Source organism: Limanda limanda, chromosome 18 (assembly GCF_963576545.1).
Source record: "Limanda limanda chromosome 18, fLimLim1.1, whole genome shotgun sequence".
NCBI lineage: Eukaryota > Metazoa > Chordata > Actinopteri > Pleuronectiformes > Pleuronectidae > Limanda > Limanda limanda.
The window spans coordinates 3,700,107-3,726,759 of NC_083653.1; the positions used below are offsets into that span (position 1 = coordinate 3,700,107).

Sequence of the window (26,653 nt, forward strand, 5' to 3'; positions counted from 1 at the left end):
GCGTACATGTGTTTACACTGCATGTGAGATGTGTCAGATGTCTCCAGCTGAGTTGAAGGGATTAATGATATCATGCAAATATAATTTTTTTCCTTCAGAGATTAAAAGATTAAAAGTGTGTGTGCGCTGGTCTCTCTATATCCTGGTGGGGACGTAAATGGGAGCGACACCACCTGTGGGAACAGGAAGCAGCTTCACACGGTGCAGAAGCTGCTTTCGGCTTTTAGAGTTACAGTTAGTTCAGGTTTAGGTTTAATTGTGAGAGCAGGATTCATTTGAAGCCGTTATTTTAGGGGTGAGATAGTTGCAGGATGTTGATTTAAGGTCGGAGTATCTTGTAAAATGTGCCGGGGGTCAGGAGGAAGCAGGGTCAGGGGTCAATAGGACGTGTCATTATGCAGCCGTGGTTTAAGTTGTAGCGTTACCTCAGCAGAGGTTAACAAAAAGGTTGCATCCACCTTAAATATTCGCTGTTTCAAGGCTCCACCCGGTGACTCCACCCGGTGACCACGGCAGGAGCCAAAAATCAAACACACCTGAGGTTAAAGCATGACCCACAAAGAGTCAGCCATGTGAGCAGGGCTGAAAAACTGGTCCCAGCAGAGCAATGGGACCTACAGAGAATTCACGTGTTGTCGGAACAACTCGGAATAAAATGAAAAAGAAAATGTCTTTCTCTTAAAAAATCTGTCATTAGCGTCAACACCACATTTAGCAAATACAGATGTTTTTAATGATTCATTTGTTTGTATGTATCTATGTGCCAAGTCACACCTGATCCTTTCTCTTTGCTCATCGTCATTTTGCTAATATTTGGAGAAAGAAAAGGTAAAAGTAAAGGTAACACGTAAAAATATACCGACATTTTGTTCCCAGCCTCAATGATTTCTCCACCTCAAAGCACACAAACAGTCAGAAGTCGAAACACATCTCGGGAAATGGGACGTGCTGAGATTCCAATGCATATTCACCCGGGGATGAAAAACACAGTATACTATCATCACCTTACATTTGACCACAGTCCCCCTGACCTATTGTGTACTTTTACAGTACTTTTTTTTACTTCTACTTGAGTCTAAGTTCCTTTAAGTAACTTGAGAAGAGTCATCGAGGCCAGAATTGATCCGAGGAGCATCGGGTCAATCCAGCAAATAGATCCGTGACAAATCTCTTCTGACATTTGGGTTCAACACGTCCACTGTTATGAGATGAAAAGGAGCTGCATCACATTTCAGAGTCTGGATCCTCCCTGTGCTCTTTTCAGACGTGTTGTGAAAAGTTGTATTTCCATGTGTCTTCTCGTGTTTAGCTCCCTGTGAAGTGAAGCCGCTGCTCCGCCCCTCACTGTCAACTCCCTTCTACCTTCAGGCTGATAAGTGTTTTAAAGAACTGGTATTTGTTCTGCCGTGGCGTCTCAGTGTGATCCGAGCCGACCTGCCGAGCTGTGAGGTCCGACAGTGAAGCTACAAGCGGCTATTGCAAATCTGTGGAGCAGAATCTCCTGAATCATAGCTCCTTTCAGCAGCTGCCCTCGGCGGTGCACTGCTCTGCCCGGTTCTTAAAGTGTTCTCTCAGTTCTGTCGCACTTAAAAAGAAAAAGTCTGTCCCGTCAACCTGTCAAACCCCCCCAAAATTATCTGGTGACAACTCTCCCCTGAGTTTCTTTCATTGATCGCTACAGCTCCTTTTATGAGAGGCTGAAATACGAGTGTTGGGATTTAACTGCCTCGCTCCACTTCCACGGCTCAGAGCTCCGAACGGGTCCAACCAAAAACAAACAGAGAGCAACATTCTGCGCGTGCCATGAATATTCACGATCGGTCTTTAGAATTTAGGTCTCATCTACTGGACTGTGAAGGTTAATGGACACGTGTGAATGCAGAGTGAACCGACTGTACAGAAACACCTCAAACTGTGTTGCTAACCACGATTAAAATACATATTTGTATGTATTTGAACATTTTTCATCCTCCAACTTCCTCTTTGTCCCCTTTTCTAAAAATGATTAAAGTCCATTAAAACATTAATGAAATTACACATTTTGATAAAGGAAATCCCTCCACATTATGTTCTAGCTGCTCTATAATGAGTTTACATGCTCGTTTGAAGCTATGGGAATAAATACAGATCACGATGTATATACTCTTCATTCTCTACCCCCCCCCCGTCCCTCTGTCTCTTCTCTCCCCTCTTCCTCAACCACCTCTCCCGATGGATGTCTAGAGTTTCTCTCCACAATCGGCAACATGTTCAGGGACCTGTTGACTTTCTCTCTAATATTATCAATGAATAACTTCTCTCACTATCACAGACAAAACATTCTCTCTTGTAAAACATGTGGGATATTAAGACCCAGGAGCTTTAATTACTGTTAAATGTTAACTGTACATTAAAATAATGTGGGCAGGTGATCTCGATAATCTTCTCTTATGAATTCACGATCACTTTAACAGATGGTTTGAGTCCATATTGAAAAACCCCTGCACGCTGATTAAAGCGTTAATGGCTTTTGGAAAAGGGCTCAGTGGCTACATAGTGATCCCTTGAAATGAGAAGAGGATCACAATTCTGCCAAAGCTGTTGCAGAGCGAATTTCCGGAGCCACCGCGATGCAAATGTCTTCCAAAGGGCGAAATGGAGCCGCACGCTTGGCCGCCCAATCACAGACAAAAGCTTCGTCAGGTTTTTTTTCCGCTCGTATTCTCTCCTCTAATCTCTCTTCATGGAATCACCATACACTTAATGAGCCGAAACAATGCAATTATGAAATGGGCACAGCCGCTCCTTCCCCTCTGAGGTGTTACAATACCGAAGCCTCCTGATAAAAGCATTATGTCCAGTCTGGCATATTCTCTCTCCCTCACTTGACACGTTTCATCCCCCTTTCGATAAATCCCCCCCGCCACGTTGAAAGGGCGATTAGAGCGACGGGATGGCGAGCGCGGTGAAGATTCACTCCACATGCGCTTTTTTACGATTCCTCTCCCTCTGTCATCTTCTTCTCCTCCTTTAAAAAAAAGAAAAAAATAGTCGTGTGGCCATAAAAGTTTATGTGGAGAAATTCGCTGTTATTGCCGTGCCACAAATTGTGCGGCCATAAAGTGTAATTGTGATCCCATTAGCGTAGGAAAGGTGAACATTGACTCGCCCCCATTCGATAAAACATCTCAGAGTTTAAGGATATATTGGATCTCTCGGGCTCATTGGGCCTCGCGATCCATTATGGATCATGTGTTTCACTCGCTGGGAGTCGGTGGAGAAACGAGTTCGGCTGCTCGTTGTGACTTCAGGAGCAGGAGCTGGAACTCAGCGTCGCAGACGAGCGGCTCCGGATCAGACGAGGTTCAGATACACAGGGAACAGAGTGTTGCAACTTTATTCTGCAGTATTTAAATGTCTCGGTTCGGACGATAAGGAGTCACTCATACGGCAAGAGAATACATTAAAAAAGACTATTTTAAAACCACAAAGTGCTCAGAGTATTGCTCGAAAAAAAACCTGAACGACACCATGAGTAGAAATATATTTACTTCCTCTGCAGAACTTATAAATACGATTAAGTGAAATAATCTAAATTACAGCACAGGGGTCAGGGGACATGTCAAAGGACATTTAGGCACGCAGAATGGAGGAGGCAGGGATCGAACCACCGACCTTTCTGCTTAGTGGACGACCCTCTCTTCCACTTTTTCTGATATTGAATTTTCCTGTTTCTCTTCTACATTTTTGCCAGTGCTCCTTTTCTTTCTTTCTTTCTTTCTACTCACTTTTGTGTATCTTCCTTTCCTTCACATTAAATAAAGGGAATATGATCCCAACACCAAACACACTAATTTAATTAACACCAGCTTTCCTTCACGTGATGCGTTTGGAATCTAAAGCCTGTGTCGCAGCTCTTTAAGTTCAGCAGCCGTTGAACTGTTCAGCAGAACGAGACGATTCATTAGTAATGAGTTGTTTTCATGACTGCGTGGACTGACTGCCTCATTTCAGCAGAATCAATACTGTGTTAAGACGTCTCCACCTTTTGCCACCGGCTGAAATAAACCATCGCCGGCCGCGGCTGGTTAGAAAAACAGTTTTCACCTGCTGGAGTTTTGCAGAAGATTTAATGTCCCTTGACTCCACATTCTGTGACAGAGTTTAAAGTTTAAAGAGCATTTTGTTAGGATTTTCCATGAGGATCGATATACTGTGGTCTGTCATGTTTAGGTTAAATGTGTGCAAACTTTACTCATATAAGCATTTCATTCATAAAACATTCATTAAAAGTGAAAACACACATTTGAAATATGAATAATGAAGCAGTAACTTCTATCTTGTTTCTTGTTTATGAGCCAGGCAGTAAAATGTTTGACATATGTGTTGGTCATACTTTACAACTCGGTCTAACTTTCTATAATAATAACTATGTATAAAACAACTGTCAAAATGAAGTAACTAAGTGCTTCACAAATAGAAAACAAGTATGAACACATGAAAAATGACATAAAAAAACAGGAAAACTGTCAGAAAATAATAAAAACACTTACAAAAATTTGAGCATCACCACCCATCACAATAATAAAAACTATACTTAAGTAAAATCATCGAATGCAGTAAGATTTAATTGTGTTCTTCTCAATATTTGGATGTAGAAATGTGAAATTTTAGTTGTTTTGTGATTAATTTAATTATTTAGATACTAATCCACATTTTAATTGTGGCCTTTTTGCAGCCTCCAGCGTTGGACGTGAGGTCGTCTGCCCTGGTTTCGTTAGTAAAGCCTCAGTTCTCCGGTTGGTGTTTGAGTCGGGGGGGCTCACCGGGACTCACCTCATTGGTTGAGAGGACCGAGTCTTCGTCCAGGCTGAGGACAGCATCCGTGACGATGACGTCGTGAGGGAAGAATCGACTGCTCATCGTCTGGAGAGGACGAGACAGAGACACAGACACATTATATTACTGCCAATGACTTATCAATACAAGTGTAACTCACTAAATGTAGCTCGGGTTTCATTACAGAATCACAATCTGACATTCTTCAGTTAGAAACAGTTCCAGCAGCCGAAGAAGATTTTTACTTCAATAAGCATTTTTAAAGTTGTAGAGTTGTTACAGAAGTAAACAAAAAGTATTTATTCACTCCCCTGCTGTGTGTCATTCAGTCAATGAGCAGACTTAATGGGTTTTGTGTGAGTCTTTATCAATGCACCGCCCGGCAGAAAGTGTAGCGGAGCCCGGTCCATTAGCCTAAAGAGGCTGCTGATGATATTGATTTGTGATTAAAGTGTGAATTATTTAACTGTTTTCGTGGAAAAGCAACAAAAGACTGATCTTGGCTGAACAGAGGCCGAGTTCAGCCAAAGTTTCAAACACACATCGGGAAACAGGGAAACAATGGAGTCATTCCAGAGAGAGAGAGAGAGAGAGAGAGAGAGAGAGAGAGAGAGAGAGAGAGAGTGAGAGAGAGGGAAGACGCGCAGCCACAAGCCGGAATCGAACCTGCGGCGCTGCAGAGGACCTCAGTCTCAGTGCATCTCTCCTCTAATAAGCATTTCATGTAATGTAAACGCAGCCCTGTGTCACAGCACTGACATCTAACTTGGATTCACTATCTGGAAGAAAAGGGATTAAATTTACAACACGATGGGTCATATTAATATTAATATGTTCAGAGGCAACAGCACAAATATCTGCAGCGTTTGTGTCTCCCTCCAGTTTAATGAGCCGCTGGAGGCTGAGCGCAAATTCATCAAGAGATTAAACGTAAAAAACATCGAATACATTTTAACGCACGTCCCCTAAATTCCTCAGATGATTTTTATTGAGCTGCTTGAAGTGAGAAGACTTCACAGAAAATGAGTTTCAATCAACAGGAAGAGGATTGGTTCAGTCAGGACGATGTTCGGAGTCACAGCTTCTCATGTTTCTTTAGAAAACCACCCCTAAAGTACAAGTGGCTGCAGAAACCCCTCATATGTGCTGAGCTCGTTGTGTCTGTCTGCACCTGTGTGAGTAACAGCCCACCCCCACAGACCCCCACAGACCCCCCCACAGACCTCCCCCCTCCGGCTGGTGTCAATGCTTCTCAGCCTCCAGACACAGATTAGATCCCAGTGGGATCAGTGGCAGTTCAATGGTCTGAACCTTATCTCACCCATTCCCTCTCTCTCTCTCTCTCTCTCTCTCTCTCTCTCTCTCTCTCTCTCTCTCTCTCTCTCTCTCTCTCTCTCTCTCTCTCTCTCTCTCTCTCTCTCTCTCTCTCTCTCTCTCTATCCGCCATGACTCCTGCTACTTCGAGGGGAGACCCCCCCTCTGGCTTGAGATGAACCCACATGGTTCTGCATTGAAGAGTCAATTGAAAGTCGGGGTATCTGCAGAGACATCACATGGGCAGATACCTGCTTCTTCTCAAACATTTAATTCGGTGTGTAAGTCAGCAGCTTTAAGTGTAAACAAATAATTAATGAGATGATGTCAGATGAAAAAAAGTCTGAATATAACTGGGATCTTTACAATATTCTTAAATAAATCTGTTCTGCACGTCTGCACGATAAACTGACACAGACGGGATGAAGTCCAGTCGATTAAACAAAACAGAACAACAGACTAAAGGATATTTTAAAGGACAATAATTCCGCTGTACGTCAGCCCCCCCGACCTTCTGCTCAATCAGACTCTCAACATCAGCTCCTACTTGACCTTTAAACTCTTCACTTTTATGCTCCTTTGCTATAATTTAAATGCATAGCTAAGGAGTCCGGATCGATGCTGAAGATTAATTTATCAATATGAAATCCGGGGCGCGGGGGGGGGGGCCAGACATCCAATACTGAAAGGTGATTGATGAAGGTGAGATGTAGTCGACACCACCGGGCGAGTCCATGGATCACTACTTATAATATTGATGGCTGAGTCATAAACGCTTAGCAAGCAGGACTTTGGTTAGAGCAACAAGGAGCCGGATTCTTCCTTCTGAAAAATCCTATTTATAATATATATGTTATAATTTATATGTTTACAGTTATTTGGCAGGAAACTGGATTCGCATTCCTTGTATGTTTAAACACGTCAGTTTGAATAAAGCACAAATGAGGAAATAAGGGTAAAATGAACACAATAGATATTTAACTTACATCAAGTTGTTTTTTAATTCAGGGACAGAAATATAAACTCCTTTTCTTTGTGGATGAGGACTAGTTGGATATTGATATATTAAATCATGATGTTTTGCAGAAGTTGCAGCTGTTCAGGAGAGAGAAGTCCAACAAAGTGAAGTAGAGGCCTGCTGATGGCCGGTCTCCACTCAGCGTTACAGAGCAGACTCACAACCAGCAGCAGGTCACTGCTCCATCGAGGCAAACAACTCACTTCCTGTGTGTTATCGTCGTGGCAACAAACACGGCTAGCACTTAAACAAACACACTGAAGAGCATCTGCCTGGGCTGCGTGACAACACACCACATGACACCACATGACTAATTATACGACCATAGACGCTGACGCGCACCTGACGCACACATACACACAAACATACACACACAAACATACACACATATACACACATATATACACACATGTGCACGTTGCCTCAGAGAAGCTGTTTATTGTCGCCAGTGGAAATGTTGTTTGTGTTTCAAGGGGGAAACATTTACATGAAAACAAACAGAGGCAATTAGATGACACAGGGTCTTGATGAGGGGTGGGGGGGTGGGGGGGTGAGAGAGCGAGAGAGAGAGAGAGAGAGAGGGAGAGAGAGAGAGAGAGAGAGAGAGAGAGAGAGAGAGAGAGAGAGAGAGGGGGGGGTGGAAGTATGTGTGAACGAGTGTATTTTTAGGATTGAAACTCAATTATTTAAATCGATGGGAAAACGAGTTAAATGAAAAACATGAGACTATTTCCTCCCTTTTATGAAACAGTTTAAATTTTATGTGTGTGTGTTTAGTTTTTGTGTGTGTGTGTGTGTGTGTGTGTGTGTGTGAACGGAGAAATACCAACAAAGTCACACTCTCGGCTTGACGCTAATAAACGATCAGAAGTCACAAGGCCTCAGTCCGAAGAGGAAATATCATCCATTAGAAGTGAATTACCACAGGAAACAACACGTCTGTATCAACCTCATGTTTCATCAGCTGCTTTGTTCACAAGGTTTTTCACGAGAGGACTCAGCGTGTGTGTGTTTTTAATCAGCGATGGTTCATTCCAGCACAGTGAGGGACGAGTTCTATTTCCGATCCGTAGAAACCTGGTTGGCGACATTTGCACTTGGACGACGGTGGAGTATCAAGTCCGTCTCAGAGATCCAACCAAAACGACAGAAACCAATTAGTTGCAGACGTACTCTGACTTCTACATGGTCAATGTCCCACCATATTGTAATTCCTGCCAATCCGAACTACAGCAATAACGGATGCAAACAGCCACTTTACCTTGGTCTGCCCTTCGATGACAGTGAGAGGCACGCTGGTGGAGGGCCACTTGTTCCGAGGAGGTAAAGGCTTGTCACAGTTCCACAAAAGCACAATCTGCAGGAGAGAGAAGCACGGGAAGGAAGAATATCTCAGTTTGTGTAGAGCGCTCGGGCCTGCCGAGGTTTTACTGATCTTCAAACACATTTGGCTGAAGAACGAAGACACACACATGTCAGAGGAAGTGAAAAGTCTGTCGTGTCTTATCAAATATCAAGGTTCCACCAATTAAACGTGAGTCCAACAAAATCTCCCTCATGGAAAAGCGCAGTCGCACTTTCATCCCTGAACTTCCAACTGTTTTCTCATTATTTTATTATCAATTTTACCCTTGAAATCTATTTTTCGTCCCAGCAGTGGCTCTAATAACCTCTTAGATCAGAGGAGGGGCTGCACGTCCTCTTCAAATATTAATACCGCAAAGACAAATAAGAGAAAAGGGAAGCAGGACAAGTGAGAATGAGGAGGATGGAGGAAGCAGAAACATTTCTTCAGCCCTACTGAAGTAAAAGTACCTCATTGACTGTTAAGAACTTGCTTTTAGAGGTTAAAGAACTCGCAGAGAGTCGATAATGAGACAGTTTACTACACAATGACGATCCACCACCGTGGACACTGCTGTGTGTGAGTCTCCTGTGTTGCACGAAGCACCTGGTCACAGCGAAGTACGGAAACGCTTCCCACCTGTGCACAGAACTTGGACTTGGCTACAGCGATGATGAGCTTCACCACGGGGGAGATCTGGGACTGCAGAGGAGTCACAGTGTGGATCACAGCTGTGAACTGCTGCTGGGGGCTCTTACCTGCACACACACACACACACACAGACACACACAGGAAACAGTTGTCATGGCCGAAGTGTATTCAGTTTTTTTTAACACAGAGTTGTGCAGATGTACTTCCCCATAAAGCTCCATCACGGTTAACTGGACAGCGAGTGCTCCGCGCTGCACCCGTCATCCATCTTCCTGACAGCGTCTCCACTCCCGCTTCACACGACTGAACATGAGTAAACATGTCTAATACAAGAGTGAACACTTTCCCCCACGAGTGTCTCTTTTAGTGAACGCTGAACTGGGCTGATTTCGAAACTCCTAATGAGTTATTCCATTTTTAGGCAACTCGCAAACAAACCGGCTCTTGTTAGTTACTTTTATTCTTTGCATTTTTTTTACCCGAGGAGAACAAATGAAGCAAACAGGATAAAAACGAGAAGTCGAGAAGCAGAACCAAACTTTAAATTACTCCCTTGGATAAATGATCCCCAGCATGCGAGTACAATGAGTAAATAGAGCCGGGGAAGTGATTCCCCCTGAGGCAGCTTGTGCCAAGGAAATGCATCTGTATTATGGAGCGTTGGCTCCTGCAGCTGGAATATTTGCACACGTTTTCTATTCCATAGTAAATGAATAGTTCACCTTGTAGCTTTCAATGTAAAGAGCAGACGTGTAGTCACATGCTCACTAAGAGACTGATTTTAATCAGATTGACGTGAGGAAAACGCTTTGTGTGAATATAAATCAGTATGAGACTAATGTGATTAACACGTTATGAGAAGAATAAAGTAAATGAAGGCAGATATTGAAATAACACACAGACACACAGGTTCTATTCAGAAACAGGAATGCAGGAACATCCCCCACACCCACCATGTGTTGGGGCGGGTAAGGGAATAGGGGAATAAGCATCCTCGTGGATAAGTGGAGCCAGAGTGCTCTTTAGTGTTGCTCGATCCATCTCTCTGACACCGGCCCCCTGACCAGACATCTCAGGTGGGCTCAGCGTATTTATGGAAGCACGAGCTCTGCCCTTGTGGGGTCACAGGGATAAGCTCCGGCCTTCTGTTTCCTCCGCGCTCTCTTGGAAAAGGCTGAGCCACCGTGACTCTTGAGGATTTGCCTTCACCAATTTTGCATTGACACATTTTAGGGAGTTTTCATTGCTCAAGAAGCATAAAGATATTCTAAAGGATTCAGGTTTGTCACATTCCTCCTCATGAAGTCTTTAAGAAAGCAGCAGTGGATATAAATGTATCAGTGTGCGGTCGTCGTGTGTTGAATTGTGTTGGTTTATCTCAGCAGATACAAACGGAGGTGGAGGGAGTTGGAATGCGTCAGATGTTTCAGCACCATGGAGAGAGACACTGGTTGGAATTCTTCAGCACCACAAACTAAGAGATAAACAAGCCGAGTGTTTCAGGACCACGGAGAGAGACACAGACTCAGACTACCTCCTCCTTTTCAAATATCTTTAAATAAAACAAATAAATTCAGATTTTATCGAACCAGAATTAATCTTCAATAATTCTATTAACATTTGGGCCAAATATTAAAGGAGGCATTCTTAAGACAACATGATCACGAAGGGAAAATGTATTTTGTGATGTCACTGTGACCTTTGACCACCAAAATCGAATCAGGTCATTCCTGAGTCCATATGAACATCTGCACCAAATGTGAAGATAATTCCCTGGAGGTGTTCATGAGATGTCGTGTTCAGAATGGGACGGACGAATGAGCAAACCTAAAACTTAATGTCTAAATCTTTTTACTGGGTTTTGGCAGTAAACATGTATATAATAAACTATTCTTCTCATTTTATTCACTTTCTCCAAAGTTCAACTGTACAACTTTTTACAAAGGGAAGTAAAACTCAGATCTGGGCTTTCCTCCAGCTCCTGAGGCCACGATGTCTGGCGGTCTGTCAAACTTTTTCTTATTTTTCAGGGCTACCAGGCTGAAGTTGCTTTGCCATCTAAAGTTATGTGAAGGAAGCAGAGTGAGACCATCGGACTCACAGCACCGACAACAACTTATTCCCTGAGAGCAGCAGGGGGCAGCAGCAGTATCTCCTGACACCTGAGTCCACAATCCCTCCGAGGAGGACAAACATTGATCTGATTTACAGCCTCAATCTGCTGAGAATCACTCTGGTCAGTATGCATTCATCTACACACCCACACGTACAGATTTACACACTCCAGGCCACTTTCCCTTGACTCCCTGCCTGCGGTTTTCTGTTTGCTCCATCACCATTCATACCGCATATCAGGTGTCACCTACATTAACATAAATAAGGAGAAAGGCATCATATATTGATCGACTCTGGCAAGAGCAGTGAATCAACACGACAGGAAAGAAAGATGAGGAGAAAACGGGGGAATTCGTGGCCTGACGCCTCAAACCTGACGCCATTTCTTTTCTTTCCTTTCTTCCACTGTTTTGTCAAAGTCTGACCCGATGCCCTGGAACCAAATCGGAGACAAATTAAACTCCAGCACCGTCCGTTTCTTTCTTTCAGCTGCAGAACCGGGTTTTTTCATCTATGCTTTAATAAACGTTTCTTCTAGAACCAAATGAACGTGTGGCCAAACTCGTCATGTCTTCATTTCAGTACTCACCCAGGATGGCATAGTAAAAAGGGAACTGGGCAGGGTCTGTTGAGTACTGGGGCAGTGCATAGAGACCACCAGGGAGGGAATTCCACAGCAACTGGTTTCTAGACACGTGGGAGACCACGCGGTCCTGGATGATCTGGATGAGAGGCAGATAAGGAAAAGACAAAAAGTCAAAACACAAGGGCCACAAGCAAGAAAACAGACAAACAACATAAATGGATTTGAATGTCATTTTTACCCACAATTTGTGTTCGTATATGTATTTTTTGTGTCATGGTTTGAATGATTTCAGAGCAACATAAATACACAATATGTGTTGTAAGGGATGGAAGGTGCCTGACACCCTCTGTGTGTTGGGAAAGTTCACAAACATCACTTCAGTTTTGTTCATTTCTTTGGCTCTGATTTATTCCCTGTTCTCTGCACGTGTCACCAGGTCGAGCACTGATTTCAGGTTTCGGTCCCCAGAAGACTTTCCAAAGGTGCGACAGCTTTATTTACTCTGTGAAACATAAGTGTTTTCAAGCTTTAAAAACAGTCAGCATATAGATACGCATATGCACCAGAGTGTGAATATGAGTGTTTCATTATTGCATTATTTTTTTTTTTTATGCTGCCAACCCAATCGTATAGTGACATTTTCAACAATTCAACTTTCTTTGCATTTAACCCTTTGATCCACAAGCTATGCAAACCCCCTCTAAGGCACAACATGGGTCAAAAATGACCCATATTCATTTCACATGTTATTTCATGCTTGGCTGTGCTTCTTTGCTATATCTTTTAAAATCTATTCATTTAATCATTTAATATTTCAAAGTATTCATTAAAATATCTTGTTTTTGATTACCACAAATCATTAATTTCATTTTCTCTGTCTTAATTTTTGAACTATAATAGTTTTTGTATTACCTTATCACGTTTACACACATGGGTCAAAAATGACCCATGTATGCAAGTGTGAATTTGATAGGAACCTTTGATTTGTAAATGTTTGTAGTTAGGAACATGTTTACTGTGGACAACTTTCCTCACACTTGCATACATGGGTCATTTTTGACCCATGTGTGTAAACTTGATGTAGTAATACAAAAACCATTTTAGTTCAAAAATTAAGACAGAGAAAATGAAAATAATGATTTGTGGTAATCAAAAACAAGATATTTTAATTAATACTTTGTAATATTAAATGATTAAATAAATAGATTTTAAAAGATATAGCAAAGAAGCACAGCCATGCATGAAATAACATGTGAAATGAATGCGGGTCATTTTTGACCCATGTTGTGCCTTAGAGGGGTAGTGATACAAAAGTGTTTTTTATTAAAAAAGTAAATAAGGACAAATAAAAATAAGAATTTGTAATGATCAAAAACAAGTTAATTGAGGAATTACTGGAATTCTGAATGATGAAATACATTTATTGCAAAGATATTTACAATTAAAACTCCATCGGGTCACTTTTGACCCATGTTGTGTATCAAAGGGTTAAGTAAACGTAGAAACTGAGAATAAAAATGTACACAAACATACACACACACCAGCACAGACACACAAAGATCCACCCACACACCTCCTGACACCACAGTTATCAACAACGCCTCATTTCCCCCGTTTAGCCCGGTGGCGTGCTGGCTCCGGGTGTCTGGCACATCTGGCCGGGCTGTTTACGGCCTCAGTCTAATTTCATACCCGCTGGCACCGGGCACTCGGCTGATCCCCCCCCCCCCCCCGGTGCCGTTTGTGCAGCGGCTTCAGGGAAAGGAAATGCTGCGGTCGGAGAAATGTTTGTTTAACCTGAACTCGAAGGTGAAAATAAACAATGTCATCAGGCTTTTCCGAGGATTAGTCCGTTAATATTCTCTATAAGTCAGATTGCTTTAGTTTCGAAAAGTATAAAACCTTCATGTTTAACGAATCCTTCTCCGAATTCACTCCGGAGTTCTGCTGCCACGGCTTGACTTTGTCTGGTTTTTTAGCTTAAAGCTGAAGTTAGAAAACAATATTCAACCTTGAGACGGACGTTTCTGACTAATTGTCGTTACTGAGAAATATACAATCACAGTTATTTCATCAGAAAAAAAGACTGCAGGTCAAATTTACAGTTACAGAAAGAAAAGCCTTATAATTATAATCCCAGATAAACAGGCCTGAAGTCAAGAGTAGGTTGATGGGGATTTCAGTATTTGTTGTAGACGCAATGTTTGTGTAATATTAAAGATTATGGTACTTGTTCTGATGATTAGCGATGATGAGGAGGATGCTGCTGCAGATGATGAAGAGGATTATCATCGCCTGTGTCTCCGCTCAGAGATGCAGCGGCGAGCGATCGTCCCTGAGGACTGAATCAAGGCTTCGAGGAAGTGAAGCAACAACAAACGAGAGAAGCCATTTTCTTCTCTTCAGCCGCGGAGGTCACTCAATGAGCCGACCTGTAGCTTTCTAGTGCCCAGAGCGGGCGCACACACACACACACACACAGACACACACACACCCACACACACCCACACACACACATTGTGCAGCCTCTCTAACCCGAGGGCTGCCAGACCCCACGACCTCCTTCACACTTCTCCTTCACTGCCTCTCACATTGTGATCACGAATCAAGACGGTTCCAGACTGTGCACGATAATAAAAAAACATATTTCAAATCGCTGTGTGCATCAATTCCTCTTTTCTTGATTTTATTAGGGGCATCGGTTATATTTCATATTCTGAGAAGATGAGATAGAACTGTTGAATTATTAGTAAAGTTTTTCAATTAGCAGAACATTAACATTCTTTGTCTTTTCCCTGAGGAAATACACAAAGTACAATAATGTAAAGCTGCACTAATTTATAATAATAGTCACTTGATATATTCTCCTGCAGCTTTGTTGACTATTCAAACGCTGACCTGGTTTAAAGGTGCATTATATTACACAGTCGTGAGGCCCACTGCCTTTTATAGATATAAGGATACAAGTAGAAATCGATAATAGAAACGATGCTGCTTTATCATCCACCTTTGTGCCTAATAACAATAGACCGTATTTGTGCTAATCACAGCGAGCAGCTTCAGATCGGAGCCTTGAAGCTTTGTGGCGTCAAAATTTGAAACGACAACTATACAATGTTTATTTATATTCATCAGTGGTGTATAAAGTACTTGAAAGCCATACTTGAGTAAAAGTACAGATATCTTAACCTGAAAGTGACTTCGGTAAAAGTAAAAGTCACCCGTCAGAAAATGACTTGAGTAAAAGTCTTAAAGTAGCTCATATTAAAAGTACTTAAGTATCAAAAGTATCTGGTGTTGAAATGTACTAAAGTATCCAAAGTAAAAGTACAAGTACCAAAATTAAAAATGCAAAGTGCTTTTTATAGTAGGCCTATACAGACACAAAACAACCCAAAATGTTTCTCCTCAAGATTTATCTCAACTGACTGAAAAATTATAACAACAATATGAATATAATGTATATAATGTATGATTTTACAAATGTTTAACCCTGGATGAGAGAGAGCTGCGCCAACCTCCGCTGCTCAAGTAACGAGCCAGTTTGAGAATGTAAGAAGTAGAAAGTACAGATATTTTTGTTCAAATGTAACGAGTAAAAGTAAAAAGTCGTCAGGAAAAGAAGTACTCAAGTAAAGTACAGATATGTGAAAAATCTACTTAAGTACAGTAACAAAGTATTTCTACTTCGTTACTTCCCACCACTGATATTCATATTATTTAGTGCTGTGTTGTATTTTCATGGGCGTGTGGAGTGAAAACCTGTTAACTTCGTCTCATCGTCTTCAATCTGACCTTCAGACTTTGGACATTTACATTTCATTTCCTGATTATATTTATTTGCAACTTGTTAGGATTTATTTTCTGCTGCTGAGACAATAGGACATAAAGGGAAATAGGAGGTTACAGTACAAATCCATTCTCACAATGTTTAGCGACTACATCTATAACTTATCTGCTGACTGAGACTGAAAAATGCACTTCTGTAAAAAGCAAGAACACAATTTTGAGGGCGTCCTTGAGGCTGCACTTCCTTCAGTGAAGCTCGGCTCTGTGGCTGGTGTCAGGAGTTGTTGTATAAATGTATAAAAACAAAACAGAACATCGCTGGAAAAAGGACGAGAAGCACTCGATTCAGAAAGGTCAAAAAGTATAAAACCAACAACTGGAGCACGATTTCCTGTGAAAGTTTCTCTCTGGGAGGTGAAGCAGGGCCTGCGGCCGCGTACAGTGCAGAACAAGAGATTTGATTGATTAAATGAAACTCTCCTGACAAAACTAAATCCCAAAAAATCCCATTAAGACTTTTTTTTTCTGTTTTGCAGGCTCACCTCCAGAGTGGTTGAGACGATTTTAGCTACAGAGGAGAAGTAGGCGTCCCAGAGGAACTGGGTCTGCTGACGGAGAGCCAGGATCCTGTCACGGCCCACGGAGCGAGTGATGGAGGGAACCTGGAGGAAGAAGAGAGAGAGGACGAGCAAATGACAGTGAGATTAAGTTAGATTTTAAACAATGTTGAGTGCGAGGATGAGAGTGTGTGTGTGTGTGTGTGTGTGTGTGTGTGTGTGTGTGTGTGTGTGTGTGTGTGTGTGTGTGTGTGTGTGTGTGTGTGTGTCTGGCAGACAGGTGGAGGAAGCTGAGGTAATTCTGTGGACATGCAGAGAAGATTAGAGGAGATTCTTCCCCCCCCTTCAAGACTTCTTTACTCCCACATCTCACTCTGTCACATCGTCTTTCACATTCTCTTCACTCCTCACGCTGGATTCTATCGAGTGGCTTTAAGAAAGGTTTATAACTGGTTAACATCCAGGAATGTCTTCGAGTGGTGGATTCCAAAAGGGTTTTATGGGACATGCTCCCACAGCCAGATCAGCTTTTTAACTGGTTGTTATCCTAAACTTTCTATTGTGCAAAATTGATTGTTTGTTAGCAGGATTACACAAAAACCTCTCGACGTATTTACAGAAAACTTGATGAAGGGATGTGGAATGGGCCATAAAATAACTCGTAAAGTTTTGAAGGGAATGTGGGAATTAATCATCACTTTATGTAATGTTGCCAGATCGGAGGTTATTCGCCAATTTCAGAAATCTTTAACATTGATTTCTCTGCGTATGTGTGAAAAAATATGCAAAAGGCGAAGTGAATATCTCGGGTTAAAGTTCACGCAGAAACTTGCTTCGCCTCAGGAACCGAATATTTAATTCGTCCAAACTTTGGAAATAAACTGGAGGCACCACGGACACTTTTGCGTTGGTTTAACTGAGCCGTCAAGTTCTTCTTGCTTATGGGTTTTGTTAAGTTTTGTGTTTACTCTGACATCCTAAACTTTAACGATCAGTTTCAACCTCGCTCTCTTAACGGCTCCCCCCCCTCCCCTCTCGTCAGCAGCAGATGTCGAGGTGTTCAGGAATAACAGTTTGTTGATGCATCCTGATGTCGCCTGGAGTTTGTAACGACGAACATCAGCTTCTTTTATTTTTATTTCTGTCCATATTTTCATTCTAACCTCAAATATGTCGTAGGAATAAAGATAATCTCTAGTTCATACTCGTTCTTTTTCTCTCAGTTTCTCTGAGCTGAAAATCACTGCTGTAGAGTGGAGTGTGTTTTTATTAAATCATCTACTATAAAATATCTAAAAGTCAAGGTCACATTTAGAAAATGTCATAATTTGACTCATTTATCATAGAAACATGTTTAAATCCTCAGATCTTTGATATTTTCATTTTTTTAATTATCAACTTATTTTAGGTCTTGTGGCCAGACTGGTCAAAAGAAGACACTTGAATATGCACCAATCTAAGGATAATAAAATAAAAGCATTGGTTCTAATTGGTATATTAATTATCAAACTCAATTTTCAAACCACACTTCAGTGTATTTTTATTAAATTTTCACAAACAAACAAGGTAATTTGACAGTTGTGTGAAAACAGCAAATAGAAAGCGTGAAGCAGGTTTGTTGTGCAGCGGCTGACGTCAGCTCTCTGAGGTGGAATATAAACAACACCAATTAAATCAGCTCAATTCTCTTCCTCTCCATTGACTCTAATAGTGTTTATGTTTCTCAGCAGGGTGCGTGTGTGTGTCTGTGTGTGTCTGTGTGTGTCTTCTCTCCACGGGGCCGAATAGAAACTCTCCATATTGAACAGCCAGGTATTGCAGTTCCCGGTGATGTAATTGAAAGTAATGAGATTCAAGTCTCTCAGCGGGCGCTCGGAGCTGAACACCGAGTCCCTGCATGTGTGAGTCTGCGTCGCCGAGGACAACCAGAGACAAAGAGGCAAAGAAACAAGAATCTCTTTACCAACCAAGACACACGTCCATCTTGGTTATTTCACTGTACGATGCAGACGCCGTCAATTCGATCAAAAAACTGAATCTATTCTTTAAAATGGCTTTTAATGGCTTTTTTCCCCAGTTGTTTGTGTGACAGTGCAACACAACCTGAGCTGGATTGAGTCTACTCTGACATTTATTCTTTCCACACACTCGTCCCTGCTCCCGGTGTCTCAGCACAGCACGAGACGAACGAGAACATCTGCACTTTCTGAAGAGGAGACGTCAGATCGTGGCCATCTGCTGCCGTCGCGTCCGGGGAACAAAGACGATGAGGTGATGTTTAGAGGAAGAGACATGAACATAGAGTAGGAGAACAGGTAGAAAACAATAAGAAAAGTGGGATTGTGTTTCTAATGATCAGGATCTGAGAACTGCAGCGATTTGGTATTGAGCTCATTTCTTCCAAAATCAGAACAGGGAGGAATTGGAGAAACCACACGAAAGACAACTTCACTTCCCTGATTCAATCCTTCGTGTCCGTGCTTCCACTGTTTTATTTCCTGTTACGCTACAAGTGGCGTTAAGGGACCAGATGAAACGATCCGGGAAAAGACAGAAGACACAAAACCTTCATGTGGGTTCACATTGTGTGACACAGGCCAGAGAGTGTGTTGCACAAACACCGTGAAGTGTGTTTGATTTTATAAATGTCAGGTTTAATCCAGAAAGCTTTTGTGTTTTTTTCTCTGAGATTTCCTTTTAATAATTCTTCATACATCTGCATCAAAACAAACTAGCGGAAAGATCCTTACTTTGCTCAGCCTCAGAATTCCTGCCGTCAACACACGGCACTTGCTTCACACGTGTTACAGCCAATTAACACACTCTTTTAGACGCACTTAACCAAAGCTCAGACGACATAAGTGCGTCTCCGTGATGTGTAATTAGGAAAAACTGCTTTCTGGAGTTTTTTTTTTTTTTTAATTCATTGTGTTGTTGTGAGATTAACAGAGGAAAATCTCATAATCATCATGCGGGAGGTGCTGATTGAAGCCTGATGAGAAAGCAGGCACTCGTTAATTAAACACGGGCACAGACCCTCCACACACACACGTCCAGGTGGGGTCAAAGGTCACGCAGGTGCCTGCATGATAACACAGAGTAATTAGAGAAGGTAAATATCACGAGCTCGGTCTGCTGGCGTAATTAAAGGCAGCAGAAGGTGATCCAGTTTTAGAAATAATCCGTCTCAGATAAAAATACTTCTCGTCGGAGGTGTGAGTGACTCTGAATATCACAGCTGTCATGTCAGAATACAAACTGGATAAAAAGCCGCGTTACTGCAATTAAATCCCCCCCCCCCCGCTCCCCTCAGCTCCTGTGACACGCTGACAGGTCCCACTTATGACGAGAGTCTGGCCCAGTTTCTCAGAAAACATCCGTATATAAATAAAGTTGAGGTTTGTACCGAACCTGTTCTGCTCCTCATGCGGTTTGTTTTAGAGCTTCCAGTGCGAGTCAGTTGTTTAGTGTATTTATAGTGTAAAGAAAGTCAAGCAGAAGAGTTTACAAGAAATAATCTCTTAGAAATTGGGTCATGATTGGCAGAGGCTCAATTCAAAACTTTTAAAAGGGACAATCTGAGTCTGGGTCATTCTATAAACCAATCAATCAATCAACCAATCAAACGTTGACAGTCACTGACTTGGCCTCCTGCTAGAAGGGCTCACTTCTATCTGTGGATGCTTAGTGCTGTAAAGTGGGAGGAAGGTTTGACTCCACCTGCTGTGACCGTGTGATGGGACAGTTCATATCAATCCCTGTTTACCTGTAGGAGGAGCCTCTCGTCTCCCAGGACGGCGGCTTTCCTCCAGTCGATCACTTCGGAGAAGGGCAGCTCCCAGCCGTTACTCAGGATCACCGGGATGCAGGCCGCCTGAGCCGAGCGAGACAAGGAGACGAGAGAAGGAAGCATCAGAATGACAGGAAATCCTTCTTTTTTGGGGACTGGAGTTGAATAAGTGTTTATACAACAGCCTGTTTGTAGGAATTGGAGCCAATTGTCAACATACAACTCACATGAATCCCCTGAATCCACTGATTCATGATGATAAGTCAGTAAATATTGTTGCATATTGACGAACGAGGCTCCATCTGAAGACATTTATGTCTCAATAAAAGACATAAGTTTTCACAGCTTGAAAGCAAAAAGAAAAATTCCTCTAATGAGAAGTTTTCCTTTCACTGACGGATTTTTCCTGTTGGACGTTTTCCGTCTGTGAGACACTTTCAACGTGTTCCATGTTTTTCAGAACTAAATGCCAAAAAAATCTCATGGAGCAAACAACAGTGTTTTTATTTATTTCCCCCGAATGCATTGATATTCAGAGGATTCATTCATATAATTGAAATCATCAGGATCTGTTTTTCTCACTGTGCTGTAAACTCATTTTATTATGAAGATCTTTAAACTGTTCTCCAAGATGATTGAAAATACTTCAACTGTTTAGAGGGGAAATATTTGTTTTCTGGATAATTTCCTTCACACAATTCACATCAAATAGAAAGTATTGAAAAAGCTTACACCAGTGAACAGTGAGAGTTATAAATAGATTTTATTAATGTGCCAGCACGACGCCTCATTTGTTACTGTTTAAAATGATATATGATCGTGTAGGATTACAGCTAAGTTATTAATTTCAAACACAAGTGAAAAAATATGCACAAAATAATTATGTACGACTTAATAACATGTAAAATGTAAATGTTAATTTAAGGTTTCATATATGTATGAGATATGAGATAAACACATTTGACATATTGTAGGTTTTCACGTGTTTTTTAATTAACGTACATATTTATGTGCACAGAGATTCTAAAGCTGCCATAGGTATTTAGAAGTAAAACCACTGAACACTCAAATGTCCTTATATCTGCTGGTGCAAACTATATCGTGAATGGTAAACCATGAAGGTTTTATTCTGCTTATAGATGTTACTTATTTTCTACCCAGTCCAGATGTGCGTCAGAGTCCAGGATGTCACGGGGTTATGGCTCCACATTGATGTAAAACATTCTATGACTCCTACATGCGGTGTGAAGAAGCTGCTGAATGAAAAACAGACCAACTCAATACGTCTGGTATTTTCATTTAAAGTTCAAGTTCGACTGGATTCTCATTCAAGTGAAGCCGAGAGATTAGAGGAGATTCACAAAATGCCGAGTGCCTGATCAGCGACCGGTCTAAGCAAATTCTCTCTGCTTTGATTAGTCCGGCTTTGTGAGATGACTTTCTCTCTTTTTTCTATTCCTGCCTCCGTCCTCCATCACTCTCTTTGTTTTTCTCTCCTCTCCTCGGAATTTTGATGAATCCTATAGACCTTTGCATGGAAAAGGGTTTTTCCTTTTTGTACATTGGGAAAACAGAAAGTTCAACCAAAACAGAGACGTTACTTTTAGAAAGAGTGGTTATTATTTGGATGTAGAGAAGTTGCCAGATTTTATGTCTTGTTTGTTTCTTTAATGAAAAACATTTTCTCAGTTTGTGGCTCAATTTGATGCTTGGTTTCAAAACTATTTAAGAATTCCAGTACTGTGGGAAGACACGTGTATAACTACTTGTTGCAAATACTCTGGATGAGACCTGGACTCGTGTTGAACCAATTTATTCTTCCCGTCTGTCTTGGATTGAATATGTACTAAGGAAGTGAAGGAGTAACAAGCAGAAGAAGAGCAGCAGCCGCAGGCAGGCGCAGGGCGAGAGAGAGTGTCACTTAATGTCAAGTCAACAGAGAGACACATGGAAACGAGGTGCTAATGAAAGCTGAACACATCTGTGGTCTGAGGACGTGCAGCAGCGTTCCTCCTCCCTGTGGTGAATCTGCAGAAACGGGCCTTTTCTGGGGCGGAGAGATGACAGATTGTCAATAGTAATAAGATCAGCTGTTGGTGAGACGACACAGAGGAACTGGTGGATTCCTTGTCGAGCCCAGCTGGAGCTCCACAGGCGGTCTGATAAGCCTTTAGCAGTAATCACCAGCACAACAGTGAAGCTACAGCCGGCGACAGGGATCCCGACAATGTCCTCACTGGGAGTTTTTACAAGTGGAAAACAAGTGGAAAGCTCGTCTGATCATTTTGTCCATCGTGCACTTTCATGTCCCACTGTGGACGTCATTTGGAGACGAGTCTGTGCCGTCGCCGAGCCGGGGGTTCACGTCCCGCTGATTCACAAGGACCAATCACAACAAGTCTCAGCTGACGATCATTACGCTTCACCCAGTAGTTTAAATCATGAAATAACTGAGAACTACCTGGATCGACAGAAACCTTCTTTAAAGGGACTCTTACCTTTGTTGCATTTTTACACTTTTTGTGGATAAGGTTAAATTGGTATTAATAAGGTAATGACACTCTAAAATGCAAGACAGACCCACCAGGAGTTAAAGCAAACAATTATTTCACTCTTGTAATATTTAGTGAAAACTTCAACCAATAAAATTCTTCGGACCGAAGGACCTTATTGGCCGACAGACCTGTCTGTTTGCTGCATGGAAACAGACAGGAAGCCCGTCTGCTTCTTGTGGCGCATTCGGGCCCGCGTCATCAAGGCGCGTCCTCAACTAGAGGGTTTGTTTTGATTCCACGGCAGACAGTAGCGAGTAGCGACCGTATCGACCGTAGCGACTGACGATGGCAGACCAAAGTGGTCCACGGCGTACTGAAACAGCCGCTCCCAGGGGGAAAAACAAAAGAAAAAACACCGCGGATGGGAACGAGGGGGTGGGGCATTGGAGGAAGGCGGGATGATTCGAATGTGCTGTAATTCTCAAATGCAACAAAGGTAAGAGTCCCTTTAAGTCAAATATATTTAATGTGGACCTTTTTAGTTTGTTCCTGGTCCCATCTACTAACTAGGAGGACACAGAGTTTATGCTTTTTGGATTCTTTTTTCGGTCGTATACTTTCAAAATGAACCTTCTGTTGCAGATTCAGTCAAAAGTCATGCCTCTGCTGACCTTTAGTGATTCAACTAGCTTTACTGTCGTGATGTGCAGGTCTATTCTAGGATTCCTGTACTTTGAATGAAGTATTTCTTTCATTGACGCCCATCACGTTGAAAAAATGTTATCATCAACGTATAATATTCTCAAAAATACCTGGAAAAAAAACATCTGAAATCCTCCATTCAAGCAGAAAGCTACTGTACCTGCAGCGCCTCCAGGAAGCGAAAGGATCCCAGGCGCCGGCCCCGAGGCACCAGGCAGAAGCTGGAGTTATGGAGCAGCTCCTGGTAGTCGAACCTAGGCAAACACAGATTGAAAGAAAAAGGGTTAGAAGAAATAAGCGAAGAAGAAATAAAGAAAGCGTAGAAAAGAAAGAGGAGAGGGCTTCGATGCAAGAGACTAAATGTTTTCAACGTTCAACTCTGTCTAACGGGCCACAAGAGAAAATTAACACTGAAAGGAACCTTCAGGAGAAAAGAGCCGACAAAACTAATTTAGAGAAATAAGAGAGAACGACAGGAGGAGAGAAAAGGAGAGAAAGAGAGAGAGAGAGCAGAGGATGATTAAACTTCCAGGGGAACTCTCATGAGCTCTGGAAGAGGTGAAGACTTTTTCCTGGAGACAATAAGGGCGACACAGCTTTCATCCTCGCTTTCACGTCTTTTCCAAACAACAATCTCCTAAATGGCCTTCGAAGACTTTTTACGAGAACTAAATCTCTTTCATGAAATGTTCGCTCCTGCAAATCAAACAGAAACACCACAGATTCATAATGAAAGGTAATGGAAATCAATGCACGGCTGCCTGCTGCACATTTCATCTGATTGACACACGTGAGGAGAGAATCCCACATGAAGGGTTTGCTTCAGTTTAGGTTTCACTGGAAAACTATCGATCTGGTGTGTGTTTGTTGTCCGTCAGGTGAGAGTAATTAGCTTTGATTTACAGACGTTACAATTGATTTTCAAATGTGACCCACAACCACGTCAGAGACACTGAGCAGTAAACCAGGAAGACGTACTAATATTTATATTATTTTGCCTTGCTTGAGATTTTTTATCCGTATAAATCAGTTTAATCAGCATAATTCACAGATGCGGCAATTACAGATCTTCAAAAATATATAAAGTCTTTCCTCAAAGTTTTTCAACTTGCAAGTCACTTCCGTCAGTCGGGAACTTTAAAGCTGTGTGTGTGCGCATGTGTGTGTGCGTGTGTGATAGAGAGAGAGAGAGAGAGAGAGAGAGAGAGAGAGAGAGAGAGAGAGAGAGAGAGAGAGAGAGAGAGAGAGAGAGAGAGAGAGAGAGAGAGAGAGAGAGAGAGAGAGAGAGAGAGAGAGAATGAATGTGGGAGACTGTGTGGGTGTGTGTGTGTACACATGATCTCAGGGCTGGCCTGAGGAGATTTTAGATTGAAGCCTAATCTGTCTGGGGATCAACTGTCAGACACCTTGAGTGTGCGTGTGTGTGTGTGTGTGTGCGTGTGTGTGTGTGTGTGTGTGTGTACCTGCCTGAAAAGCCTGCCCCTGTACTGTGTGTGTATGATAAGTCTTCATGATGAGAGAGTGTCTGGCATATCACTTACTGTCACTGCACATTTTGTCTGTGTGGTGTGTGTCTGTGTGTGTGTGTGTGTGTTGTTGTGTGTGTGATTGTGTTGCTGTGAGAGCTAAATCAGATGTCAGGTGTCCAGTTTGTCGCCCAGAGACAAGGTCACTCGGAGCTGCTCTGACAGACGGAGACAGCTCGTCACAGCTGAAGATGGATATTTGGGAACAAGTGCAACAGTTTGACTACAGTTGAATCTCACTTCACCAAAAAGACTCTGTTTGACGCTTTAATAATTAAATCTTATTCCCTGTGACCTCGGTTTAAACAACAAAAAGACGAACCTGGATTGATCTGTCCAAAAATCCAAGAGGATTCTCCCTACCCTGTCTAGTGCCCCTGAGCAAGGCACCTTACTCCCCCAACATCTGCTCCCCGGGCGCCGTACATGGCTGCTCACTGCTCTGTGTGTCCTGCACCAGATGGGTTAAAAGCAGAGGTTAAATTTCCCTCCTTGCATGTCTGTGCATGTGTTTGGGACAAATAAATGTATCTTAAATCTCGTATCTTAATCTTAATTTGAGGTGTGTTTGGTTTATCTGGTGAAATATGATTTCAAATGAGGTGGAGCAGCCGGGTCCTGTCTGCTGGCTGTCACTGGGGAGGTGGGCTTCCTGTGTGTAGTGACCGCTCAGGGATTCTTTCAGGGGCTGCGGTTCCTGCAGCTCCAGGAGCGAGGAGTCTTCCTCCCGGTGGAGACGTGACCTGGCAGCAGATCCACACGCCTCCGACGCAGGGAGCAGCCTCAGCTTCTCGCCTGGAGGCAGAGGAGTCGTCTCCTTTTGATTTCATTCTCTGCTGTTACAAGTTTGCTTGGAAAAAACTAAAATGACCTTAATCTATCACACTTCAAGGTGTAATTCAGATAATTATCAAACCTGCAGAGACATAGCTGGTCTATTTAAAAACACGGCCATAAAAAGACATTAGATATATGCACTGCTGCATCTTTCCCTTTTCTGTGTTATCTTTATAAAACTTCATGTAAACGATTGTTCCTCGATCTTTATTAACTAGTTTTCCTTTGCAGAATAAATGAGGTCATTCAGAAAATGCTCCTCAAAGCTTCACTGGAACATTTTTCAGGCAAAGATCTCGACGTGAAGAACCAGAGAGAGACTCCGACTTTCTGGAGGGAATCTCAGGACATCTCCAGAGGAGCTGGAGACTGAGGAGGAACGACACGCGGCTCTGTTTGCCGTGACGCTGACCTAGATAAGCACTTTGTTGGAGTATGGTTGACACAATAGAATGAAAGATGCTGCAGGAGTAAACCTCTTGAACCAGGTTATTTCCAGCTGCATCCTTCAGAGGCTGCATTCGAAGGGTCCAAAAGTCAGAGACAAGTCTCCACGATGTGAAACTGAGTCTCCGGAGATTCACATCTCCAAGGATGAGGAGTTTTTTAGTCAAATGTTTCATCACTCATCCTCCGTCGTCTTCGGTCTTTTGAGGTCATCTTGATCTGTGGCCCGATTCAGGGTCTACGTTCTTCTGAGGCTGCATTTCAAGTCCGACTGCATCACAGCATCGTGAAGGCTCTTTTAAGTGCGGCCGACAAAGGCGTCCCCAAGAAACAAAGGCTTCAATGGGTGGGCTTCAGTGACAAAACTTCTTTTTCGAAGCGGTAATGGAGGTGGAGAGCATCGAGACCCGTTTACGCTTATCAAGGAAATCCTCTGTAGACCAGACCGTCCTTACCTAACCCTATCCCTGTGGGCGACATAGACCCCCTCCTCTGGTAAGACGTGGTTCCTGAACCAGGACTTCTGTTCCGTGGTCAATATTTTCTCAGATAATCTAAATATAGGATGCACTGTACAGGAGAGGTATCGTGATGTGAGGAACTCTTGGCATTAGCCCGACTGGGAGCCTCAGCCTCCTCTCACAGGCAGCCTGATCCTCTCGG

The 26,653-nt window shown here is 42.5% G+C and overlaps 1 protein-coding gene across 3 annotated transcripts in view; it reads right to left on the reverse strand.

Annotated features, from left to right (window-relative positions):
- LOC133024706 (exostosin-1) overlaps nt 1–26,653 on the reverse strand; it is a 198,974-nt gene that overhangs the window by 6,278 nt on the left and 166,043 nt on the right. For all 3 annotated transcript variants that reach the window (XM_061091873.1, XM_061091874.1, XM_061091872.1), the window contains 7 exons: nt 23,341–23,434; nt 19,960–20,067; nt 16,179–16,298; nt 11,851–11,983; nt 9,135–9,253; nt 8,412–8,507; nt 4,816–4,905 (listed from right to left, as the gene is read on the reverse strand). In XM_061091873.1, the coding sequence (XP_060947856.1) occupies nt 4,816–4,905; nt 8,412–8,507; nt 9,135–9,253; nt 11,851–11,983; nt 16,179–16,298; nt 19,960–20,067; nt 23,341–23,434 (760 nt within the window). The remainder of the gene's footprint in view (nt 1–4,815; nt 4,906–8,411; nt 8,508–9,134; nt 9,254–11,850; nt 11,984–16,178; nt 16,299–19,959; nt 20,068–23,340; nt 23,435–26,653) is intronic.